The following is a 12661-nucleotide window of genomic DNA, read 5'->3' as shown; positions in this document are numbered from 1 at the left end:
GGTCTATAATTAATTGTGTCGTTCCTATTGCCATTTTTAAATAAAAATAAATATTAAAATCGCACAAATGATTTAAATTTAAAATGATGTTCTTTCATACACCATGAAAAGTGGCACCTTCCAGACAAATTGTTTCGCAAACATCACAATCGTAAAATAATTAAAATAAATTATTTTTTTAATCTAAGGTCTTCATTGAGATGAAAAAGTTAGTGTCATGAGCGGAACTATTTTATCTCAATCAAGACCTTAGATAAAAAGAATAATTTATTGAAATAATTAATATGACTGCTAAACATATATGGATTAATTAAAAAAATAAAAATAAATAAAATTGTTTAAGTCCAATCAGAGTTTAAAAAACCCGTTTGAATGGTCAATTAGTGATAAGAATTCGTCATTTGGGAGTGGTTTTGAAGTTAACGATTAATAATAATAACAATAAAAGTCTTTAAAAGTTAAAGTTACGATTATGTTAGTATTAAAACATTATTATCATTGATATCGTTTATATCTTCCTTCTTTACTCATTTCTCTCCCTCTTTCTTTTCTCACTCGCACGCACATTTATAATTTTTGTAAAGGTGTAAGTGGCAGGAGGCAGTTGTCCTGTTAAAAATTAAGGGGAGAGTAGAAGGGTGTAAAGTCAATTTAGCCAGTCCATCGCTTAATAAAGCCTTTTGAGAATCATAACGGATATAATATTAATTTTGTAATGTAGACGGAATGGGTAGCGAGTGGAGGGAGGGCAGTCCTTTTGTAGGGAGCAGGTAAACACTTACGACAAAAGAATATGTGTAAAGGGATAATGTTGTGGAAGTAACGCGGAGTCTGGAGGGAGGCAGTAATAAAATTACACACGCCATTAAGTGCTCGCGAGCTCGGCATTAAATCCTGGATTGGTCGGAGTTTCTCCAATCCAGAGGAAGGTAGGCGGAGCTGTTACGTTAGCCCCTCTCTGGAGAAAGGGAACTAGCTGGAAAGGGGAGCGGCTCCGGCTGGAGAGGGAACTGGACGAACCATTCCGCATTTCAGTCGGTTCATGACAACGGAGTGATATGGACCAAGAGTGATTCGAAGACGGACGATGATGCCTCTCGCACCGACGCCTGTCATGGCGGTGCCGTCCAAACCCAAAATCGGATTTTCAATCGACTCGATCGTCGGAGGATCGCCCGAGAGGAGCGACGAGAGCGAAGACAGCCCGCAGTGTTCGCCGAAAAACGTGTCGGGCTCAAGCAGCCCCCTGGACCCGGGCCGGTCGCCGCCGCCGCTCATCAGGCCCAGTGCCGTTCCCCCGTTTCCAAAAGGACTCTATTTGCACGAGCCGGTCGTACCCAACCATCAGTTGGCACTCGCGGCAGCGGCTGCACAACAGTTCCACGCCGCGGGGATCGCAGCGGCGCTGGGCGGACCGCCGGGACCTGGTATGCCGCCGCACCACCACCAGCCTCCGAGAGACACCTACCCGCTCTACCCGTGGCTTCTCTCCAGACACGGAAGGATATTTCCTCACCGGTTTCCTGGAGGTAAGCCCTAACTAATAACACCTAATATTACTCATTCTTTCTAACTTTGAAAACATTAAACTTATATAAGATCGCGTTACCCCACGACGTAGATCTTTGTTAGTATGTCTTTTAAAAAAACAACACTAAACCATTGACCACCTTTTATTACATTTTACTAATTACTACAACCATTTTCACACTTGTAGTCGCAATCTGGAGGGCTTAAATTATCAAAATCTTGAAGTTATCAACAAATCAATAAAATTATATGAAATATGGTTAAATCTGACATATGTTTGTCTGGAATAGCCAAGGTCATTTCTTTCTTATCGTTTCTTTATTTGAAAATTGGTTGTTGTTTAACACCGTGTATAGTTTCTATAGTCATTTTTATCTGCGTTTATATCTTTTTGTTTAAGAAGGAATGTTCTTAAAAAATTCCGGTTTTACGCCTCAGGATGTTGTTGCCCAAGGCGTTGTATCTAGGAATCTCAACCTTAAAAACGTTATTTTTTAAATTTTTGTTATCTTTAACTTACAAACACGCTTAGATCTGAACTTTCCTGTAAAAACGCATCGGGCCGTCTTAAAAATAAAGATATACACGTAATCTCCTAACAGTGACAGGCTATCGGCCGGCATAGCTCAATTCTGACAAATTCTCACTGGGTCCGCCGACCGGTTTTTGAGACCTGCCCTGGATGAAAACTGGACCGAGTGCGAACTGGAATAATAAAACTTTTTCCCACTTAAAAATAATATAAATAAATAAATAAAATAATAATAAAAGAAAGTCTTTCCACGGTTTAAAACATTATAGTCGAAAAAATAAAATTGTTAAATATAAATTAGTAAATTAGACCGCTCAACATGGGTAAAATATAATCTTTCATAATATTATAATTTAACAATATAATACTTCCTGATGACAAATTTTGTAAACAGTAAACCCTGGGATCGTTGCGTGTGAAACAAAAACAAAAAAAAAGAAAGAAAGTAATTTAGCCACTCAGTTAATTAAATATTCCAGTTAAAGAAGTTTTTTTTATTATCTAAGTTTATTGTTATCTCGATATCTCATTCCTTGTTGTGATAAAACAAAAATAAAGCTTGTTTTTCAATGTCGAGGCGCAAGATGGCGACTATAGGATTCAAAATGTCTCCTTGTACTTTCTCTTATCATCCTTGATAAATGATACAAATTTTATTGAGACGGGGAAAATAAAAAAGAATAACTCCGGTAGATCAAAATTGAATATTTATATTTGTAAGGTTGGGGGAAAATATTCTACAAAACAAACCAACAGTTTCAATTTTTTATATATACTCTTTCGAGTATTTTTTTTTCTAATTAAAATAAAAAACTAAAATGACTTGATTTTTTTCATTGCTGTAATTAAAAATGTGATTTTTGTCGATTTTCAAAACCGTAGAAATTATTTTGTTTTCAAGTATACACAACCGAAAGTAGGGGTATATTTAACAAAAATTCGAAAAAAAATGTAAAGAAGTTTTTTAAGAACACCTCAGATTTGGTTTTGGATGAAGTATATTGTTGTTTATTTTGAAAAGTAATACACGTTTATTATTGAACTACAGCTTTATAACCATGAAATTCAGTAAACCTGCAAAACCGGTTATTTTCACGTAAAAACCTTCAACTTTTGCCCATAGATCTAGCCATTATATTGTGCCCACATTGCAATATATTTAAAACAAACATGGTACTAGGTGATTTTTTTCAATTGTATGTTGAACTAAATGGAAACGTGAAGTATACCAGTATATGTTGATTGGTTTTTGAAAGTTTACGGTCTTCTTTTAGCCTTCAAAATCTTTTAAAAAAACCACCCCTGCTCATTTCATAAAATTTGACGATCCCATGACGGGAGAAATCATCGAAAACATCTAACGATTATAAACTTCATGCTCTGTTCACAATGGAAAAAACAAGTCGTGACGTTTGGGCGGGCGAGCTGGAAGTTAATTAACACTGAACGATTTGGTCCTTTTCGATCTGGGTCTGCATGTTTTCGCTTTTTGAAAACTCGATAATCTCAATAAATAAACTCTATTTTTGGATTTGTGTTTTAAAAAAAGTATTTTTTATAATGGTAACAGTTCATCACAATATACTACTTACTAGTAATTTTTTAAAATCTCGTCCCCCCCCCAAATTTCCTGTAAATCGCTCGTCTTATGTGAAAATGCTGTCCAAGATCTTTAACATATCCTACCTGCACAAATTGGTGGGCCGACGAGGCGGAAATAAAAGCTTAAATACGATAATCTTCAGTAATTGCACCCTAGTCTCGAATCCACTGGCCAATTTGGTCTGATCCAGAGCAACTAAGTCAAAGTCAAAGTAAAAAAAAAAATTCTTACCACAAAACAGATTTCTTACAAAGAATATTTTTAATTTAAAGATATGCTAGCAATGGTCCCTATCTGAAGTGGTTGATCTCCGGCAATTATTATGCTAACACAACACATAAAATGTTAAGGAATGCGAGAATTAAGAAGAAATAAAAATGTAAACGAGTTGAATCTGGCCTTATGAGACATAAACTTGTACAACGTGATACGAAATAATATTTTCAAAATAACAACAATTCCGGGAAAACCTTTATTTCTTAAATGAAAATCTTTCTCATTTTATTTTCTTGTTGAATTTTATTTCCTGATTGTTTATGGCTGCTAACTTTCAGAAATATTGTCCGGTTGAATAAGACGAATCATGAAATTTGATGGTAAAACACAGCACGTGGAATTTAATAGTTATTCAAAATATTTTTGATTGACGTTTTTAACGTTGGTTTATTTGCACTGGTTGCTGATTAAATTTAAAAAATCCGAGATGCAAGGAATCTATGTTTTAATCTTCTAATCGTCTAGGGAAATTGAGGTAGTGCGTAATTTTTGTTAACACAAAATATATTATCATCGATAATAATTATTCTGCTTTAATTAAATACAATCCTTAATCATCCCATCAGTGGTGATTTAGGCTTAGTTTTCAAATTTCTAGATTTAGTATGCTAGTTTGATTATTTGACAATAGTTGACCGAACACAGAAAAAAACTCAGATTCAGTCCTGAGGTTGTAAACTTGTGAAAAACTGACAAGCCCACTATTTTCTTGTGTAAGCCGTGAAAATCAAAGTCTGAAATATTTCCAGCAAATTAAACTTAAAAAAGTCAAGGATTTGAGGAATGTTTTCGGATCCACTTACTTTCTATATTAATGCTAGCATCAAGGGAATAGACGTAAAATGTGGCTTATTTGTTACTTGACTCACTTGAACATTAACCTAAAAAACTTACAAATACATGGATATAAATAAATATTTTATTTATTACTAATGATAAAAATTAATCCAATAAAACATGAAATCACCCACTTAGTGAAAAATTAGGCTGTGAGATCTGATAGTTTGATTATCACCTGGTTTATTTTGACCAGTCGTCGACCGAACACAGAAAAAATCGAGAATCAATCATCAGGTTGATCAGCGGGTTATAAAACTGGCGGTTAATTTTTTGTAAATGTGTACTAATCAAAGTATGAAATATATTTTCTTAATTGACTGGGATTTTGGGAACTTTTGAATTACATTTTTTCCTATAATTATCTTAGTGTCCAGGGAAATCGACATACGGTGTGTTATTTGTTACTTGACCGCTTTGAACATTGACTTAAAAAACTTAAAATTACATGAATGTATACACAATTTTATTTATTACCATTGATCACAATTGATCGTTTTTTAATAAAGCATGGAATCATCTAGTCAGTGGTGATTTTGGCTTAGAGATCTGATAGTTTCCCATCAAATTTGTAGATTTACTCAGCTAATTGGTTCACCTGGATTATTCTGATCGCTGATCAATCTTACATGGGTTTTCAATATGTCATGTTATTTTACAAAAGTTAGACCAATAAATGGATTTTTGTTGTTGTGTGAATAAGATCCAATGTGAAATTAAATAAAAAACACGTCATGCTTTTTACCACAGTTCACCATTTTTGCTTGATCAACCTAAGCAAGTCCCTGTCCAAAAATACGTTGAAAATAGGCGGACCCACAACATTAGCAAAATTTTCTAGGAGATCCGGATTTCTCCTTCAGATCCAAATAGAAATATTTCTAGTATATCGAAATAAAAAAGTGTTATATAAAATTTGCTGTACTTTTGTGGATCCACCTCCATTGTAATTTTTGTAAATATAAATCTTAACATCCAGATAAATTGACATAAAATGTTTTCTTATTTGTTACTTAACCACCTTGATCATAGATTGACCAAAACATGTATATATTTTTATGAAGTAACTAGGCTTCTAAGTGAAAACGGCGACAATAAGCTGACCAGTTTCTGAGTGAACAATTAGAAAGTACCAAGTACGAACTTGTAAAACGGTTTCATTGTAGAACTTTCAAATTACAACGCTGACAGATAGATAAATAACGCTTAATTTATTATTGTCCGATCGACTGTGCCCCGTTGATCGGCTATTTATCAGCTGACGATATGCTTGGGCTTAAAACGGTCTTAATTGTTTGTAAGATTATAATTTGAATTTTTGTAGTCTGTCTTTTATTTGTAGTCAGTAATGATTATATTATTATAGTAAGTTTTATTGTATTAATTTATGTGTTGTTTATACGTAATCTCTATAAGTTGTGAATAGTGATAATAGCTTTTAAACAATTAATTTAAAAAATGACTAATAAAAAATTTAAATATGGTTAGTGAATTTTATTTACTAAATTCACTAGTTTTCGTGGTCCGATTGATCAATTAATGTCTTTCAATTAATTAAGGTTTTTAGTTGAGATAAAAAAGTTTATTTACTAAGATGTGTATTGTTTCTAGGTGATTGATCAAATTAAAGTTTTATCATCATTATTGCAATTCAACTGATATTATAATTTTCAATAATTATTCTTTTTATGTAAGGTCTTGGTTGAGATGAAAAAGTTAGTGTCTCGAGCGGGATTCGAACCAATGACCTTCGGCTAAATACGCCGCTGCTCTAACCACTTGAGATATCGTTAGAGCAGCAGTATATTGATCGGAAGGTCGTGGGTTCGAATCCCGCTCGTGACACTAACTTTTTCATCTTAACCAAGACCTTACATAATTTGGTCAATTAGAACACATTGATATTATAACGTTTTGATACGTACCCAGTTCAGATTTGATTAACTTCTGATTAGCCCAATTATTTTGATATGTATTTTCCTTATATATAAATATAACGAGATATTTGTTTAGGCGACCTAAGCGTTTAATAAGGGGCATAAACAGGACAAGGTGTTAACTGGATAAATCCTGTTTTATTTTTTGTGACCATATCTCTTTCCCCCTTTTTTTGTGTGCCCCTCATCCGTCGAGGGCCCCATCGGGAAGAGGCAGTCCGAATGCCAATTAGAGTCAGGTATATCCTGAGAAGAGGAGCTCGGCAATCCGACGGGTAAATAGATAATGATAGGCGGCCGGGGATAGCCATCGGCTCGATTCCTAAACGCCTCGTAATAGCCCGAACGGGAACGGCCATCTGCCCGACAATTAACAGGTGTCTGACTGACCTTTTCCAGAGGCAGATTAGCGGGCAGTAGAAGAGCTTACATGCTTCATTTCTAAGATGTCCTTTCTGAAGAAAACGGGCTGCAGAACGCGTAGCAATTTAGCCTGAGGATTTCGACCATAACGACTCAACCAAGGAAAGAACAGAACGAAATTTCTCAAAACATCCAGTTCCTTCGTGACCTATAAATAATATTTATTCCCATAACATTAAAATCAAAAATCAAAGTTTCAATCCTATTTTATTTTTTTTTCTCAGAAGGATATGTAAATTATACCTGAATACCCTGAAATAAGATCGTTTGGCACCTAACATTTTTTCACATAAGGAGATATTTAAATTATACCGGAATTAAATAAATCGTAAAACTCTTTGCTAAACTATTTTAAACAAATGTTAAGAAAAATTCTATTGATTGATTTTTTATTAGTACAAAAAATCATCATACCCTAGTTAAACATCATCGGGAAGATATTTTCTCCTATGACAGTAATGTTTTTATTTAAATATAAATTTATAGTTTAATATAAAATTAGCCCAATATATTTGAAAAGTATTTGTATGAAATAACTCAATACATACATAAGAAGAATCTTGAAAATAATACTGTCCTGTTTACGATTTATGAATAATTTAAATTCAAATGTATTGGTATATATAACCTACTCGTGTTATTACTTATATGACTTTTCAAGGCATAAAGAAGTCAAAAACAAATATAAAACATTCGGTTTATTTTAAACTTCAACTTTCAACTTCTTTATGTTAGCGGTTATGAATTTGAGACAACAGGCCTGGTTTTTCATTGCAAAATGCGTTTGAATTTATCGCACAGTATATATTTTTTGTCATTATATTAAAATTGATCTTAAATCATAATCTGCCTGAAAAAAAACTATCTTGATAGTTTTCAAGTTTTATCTAAGTATCTAAATAGCACGAATCATGGTATATATAAAGAACAAAACAATTATAACGCATCTAGAAGCCTAGCTGACCGAATAAGGAGAAAACAGGCTCAATTATAAAAAGGTCTTGAGAACGAGATAAACTGGAGAGAGGTACATTTATTAGACCAGGAATTCTAAAGGGCTACACATAATACATTATAATTTGACTTGCAAGGTCTCACCTTCAGTGGGAAATTCCTTTCGTATGTATTATATGTACATGTAATACATAGCCACGTGGTTTCTTCTTCGGGGAAAAGAAGGTGTAAAGAGCACAGGGCCGTTTCGAAATGAATGTCTCGGACGGAAGATGACCTTTTCCCAAGTGGAAAAATGCGGCGAACTGTCTTCAGCGGCAAAATGTGGCATCGGCCGTGCCTGACTTGTTATATATATCTCCATCGGCCGAAGGATTAATTGACCGGCGAGGCGATAACAAGCTGAAAAACGCAGAAGAAGAAATAATTCCGAGCCACGCAGAGAGGCGCGTTTCAAAACACCACGAAACCAAATTTATGTACAAAATCCAAGACCGCATCCTGATGAAACAACAATGAACACCCTCGTAGAAAATTGCGACGTACATAAATATACATAAAATTATAAAATTTTGCCGATTGTAGAAAGTATGAAGCCGCTACTTTATTATAGATAAAGTAATAAATAAACGTTTTATAGGTTTTATCTTAGACTCTTAATGAAGCTTGACTTCATTATCTAATGCATAGGAATAAATTACAACTCTTTGATAGGTTTTTTCTTTCGTTAATTTCACCCGGAAGCTAATTTTCCCATTGATTAATAAAGTCAATGAATTTATTCGTTTTAAGCCAACGTTTTTTAAAGATGGAATACCATCATGAACTTGAAGCATAAGATAGTGTGAAATCTGTTGGTACTTGCTTTTATAGGATTGAAAGTCGAAAAACTACGATCGATTTATTTCAGAACAATAAATCTTACAATACGATTGATAAAATCAATAAAAGACACACATGGGTCAAATACATCTGTTTCTGTTAAAGGGGAAACAGTTGATTGAAAAATTATAAAAAGTTACTTATCTGTCGAGGTAAATAAATGAATAGGAAGCATAAGATAATGATTTTTAAAAAAGTCGTACACCCATAAATAAATAAAAATGAAAAATTATAAGCAAACAATAATTGGCTCGTGTTTAATGTAAAATGTAAAAACAGTATGGTTTTTTCTTTAACCCGAAAGACTATGATTGATCGATTTCAGAAATATAAAGTCTTAGTTTATTATTGATATAGTCAATAAATTGTAACACACGTTTGGGAAAATAAGTGCATTACTTTTTAAAATGAACGATTCGTTTTACAAATTAGGATTGTTCCTTTATGATATGCAAAAAATTTGGTTTAGTCAATTTAGCTTTTTTATCGGACAAAGAACTATAACACGCAAGAAAAAATATTTTAACAGATGTCTGGTGATTAGTGGTCGTTAGTCGATGATTATTCAGAAATCGTGAGATGCGGTCGGGTATGATGTAGGTTTCAGAAAAAATTTTCTTTATCATGCCCACGTTTCGATCTTTATTGAGATCATCTTCAGGGCCTGGGATTTACAAACATTGTTTAAATTTAACAAATATATGCAGGGTATGGAAAAAAGTGAATTTATACAATGCAAAAAATGTATTTTTTGTATTCAATCAAAGTATTTCTACTCACTCAAAGTGTTTGTTTTCTGCGTAGGACAATGTTTAAACAATGTTTGTAAATCCCAGGCCCTGAAGATGATCTCAATAAAGATCGAAACGTTGGGACGATAAATAAAATGTTTTTCTAAAACCTACACCAACCAGACCGCATCTCACGATTTCCGAGTAATTTTCACCTCTGCGATAATTATGTCGTATTTCTTAGCCAAAATGGTCTTATTGTTAGGGGAAATTACTTTTATTTACATGTTGCAATAATATATTTTCCTGTGATAATGACATAAATTTCTGAGCCAAAAAGTTCTTGACAACCCAAGGTTTGGCATATTATCTTTGAAGAATAAAATAATATTCTGTCGTAAATTATTGATATAAAGTACACTATACAAGTGCTATACAAGTTTTTGTTAAGCCAAAGTTTTTCTAACATTAGAATCCTACATGTATTTGTAAAATTTAAACGATGTTTGTAAATCCCAGGCCCTGAAGATGATCTCAATAAAGATCGAAACGTTGGCACGATAAAGAAAATGTTTTTCTAAACCTACGTCACACCCGACCGCATCTCACGATTTCTGAATAATCATTTTAACAAATAATTGACTCGCTTTAAAACAATATCAGTTTTTTAAAGACCAGAATACCAAGATTGTAGGTTGAAAAATTATAAGGTGGATAGTTGAGGTCAATAAATTAACACAACTTTGGTCACGATGTATGTATTTTAAGACGGAATACCACGATTGATTAAAAAAATTAGTATGAAGCATTACATTATCGTTATTAAAAAAATCATACATACATAAATGATGTGAAGTGTCTTAAGACAATATGTATAGTTTACAAGGTTGGAAAATAAATGAAACATTACTTTATGGTTGACATTGCTAATTAATGTACTCCCATGAGCTTTTTTAAAAATAACGTTTGAACCGTACATCTATGATAACTACGGTCAATAAATTAACATATAATGTTCTCCGTTTAAGATGGAGAACAAAAATTGTGTCGTAAAAATCGGATGGCGAATTCTATAAAATTCAATAAGTCAGTTTTTCATCATAGAGTGAAGAAAAATGATTGATCCTGGAAAAAATATGATAGGTAAAATAATTGTAGGTAATCACAAAAATACTCTAGTTCGTTTGGTTTACCTTCACATTGATTAATTATTTTATATAACTCTAGGTGTAAAATCTTGCTTTCTTTTTGTTTTTAACAATTTGACTTTTACACTGATCTCCATGACTTTCAATATCAAAATAAAACTTTTTTTTAATGATTCACGAAGTATCGTTGATATGTTATTTATCTTGAATCAACTGATGAAGGAACACACAAAAATAAACAGAAATAGTATAAAAATAAATATATTAAATAGTCCATAAATTTTTAGGAATCATAATTGGCCATATTAATTATTTCAATTATTTATTCTTTTTATCTAAGTTCCTGGTTCAGACGAAGCTCAAGTAGTTAAGAGTAGGGGCTTATTTAGCCGAAGGTCGTGGGTTCGAATTCCGCTCATGGCACAAATTTTTTCGCCTAAACCAAGACCTTAGATAAAAAGAATAATTAATTGAAATAGTAAATGGTATTTACGATATAAAAAACAAATTATAATAATGACGTTCATTAAATCCTTCACTATAAAAATGTAAACACATGTTTGTCTGAAAGGAATAATCATAAATTTAAATGCTAATATTTGTTTTGTTGAAGTCATAAAAAATGATGTCATAACCAAAGGAAGCAATTGGAATATGAATTTCCACGTGAAAAAAATTAATCAATATTATGCGTTTATTTATTTCTTTTATTTATTATTTATTCATTTTGCAAATGGTTATATATTATTATAGATACAGCCATTATCTGGCATTTTATAAAGATTAATAAAAAAGAGGATAATTTTCTCATTGGAAGGAAGGAAATAAACCGGATGGGATTAATATCGCAGAGTAATTTTCAGAAGGGAAGAAAATAAGCGGTTAATAAATCTTAATGGTCGGTTGCGAGGACGTGAAGAATTAAAACGGCGTGACATACATCATACATTAATTAATGTAATTGCCACGACGGACCCAGGCACAATATACTAAGATAACAATCCCCCACCGACAATTAGTCTAACTGTAGTTATCGCAAGATTTGGTGAAATATAACTCTTTTTTCCCCTTTCCCAAACGAGAGAAATATACACCCAGGCATGGATTTCTTTTGACTTTTTTTTTGTTTATGCTTGAAACGCCAGTTTCAAAAGCAATAGAAATGATAGATGGCTTCCCTTTTTTACGAGTCGGAACGGTTTATAAATTTCCCGATTATGAGCCGGATACAGGCTGACAACAAATTAACGGCTTGATACTCCGGCACAATTAAGACTTTTTAAAAAAGAATCGTTAAAAGCTTACCCATGATTTGCAATTGTACGGTGAACAGTTATGGTACAGAGATGGTACCCAGTACCCAAAGACTGTTTCATTGTTGTATGTTACATTGTCATTTCATAGAAATTACAAGCATAGTAAATTATTACAAATCTGAAAATATATTAACGAATAATTTTTTAACTGGAACTTACATGTATAAAATATTGTTTCCTTTAATGATGAAGGGAAGCTACGCACGTAGGATCAACGATTTTAATGAAAATTTGTATATGAGGCGACTTTTCGCTTTTATGTGTAAATTACTGGGTGCTAAACCCTTGTAGAGTTTCCGGTGGATCAGTTGAATCGTTTCAAATTTATTACTATTTTTGTGTATATTATGTCAATTAAAAAAATATGTATTAGGGAGAAAAAAAATTTGAGGGAAAAAATATTCTTGATTTATCATAAATGTGCATTTGAGGGTTTAAAGGGTGAACGAGACGAAATCGACTAGGACATTTTTGAATATTCAAGCTATAAAT

At 32.8% G+C, this 12661-nt stretch overlaps 1 protein-coding gene across 2 annotated transcripts in view; it reads left to right on the top strand.

Annotated features, from left to right (window-relative positions):
* The first annotated feature begins 1016 nt into the window (after nt 1–1016).
* LOC106662366 (homeotic protein empty spiracles-like) overlaps nt 1017–12661 on the top strand; it is a 64620-nt gene continuing 52975 nt past the window's right edge. For both annotated transcript variants that reach the window (XM_014386425.2, XM_014386424.2), the window contains exon 1: nt 1017–1529. In XM_014386425.2, the coding sequence (XP_014241911.1) occupies nt 1088–1529 (442 nt within the window). In that variant the 5' untranslated portion in view covers nt 1017–1087. The remainder of the gene's footprint in view (nt 1530–12661) is intronic.

This window comes from Cimex lectularius, unplaced genomic scaffold (genome assembly GCF_000648675.2).
Source record: "Cimex lectularius strain Harlan isolate CLEC.00 unplaced genomic scaffold, Clec_2.1 scaffold51, whole genome shotgun sequence".
NCBI lineage: Eukaryota > Metazoa > Arthropoda > Insecta > Hemiptera > Cimicidae > Cimex > Cimex lectularius.
This window is presented reverse-complemented; position numbering and strand designations above follow the sequence as displayed.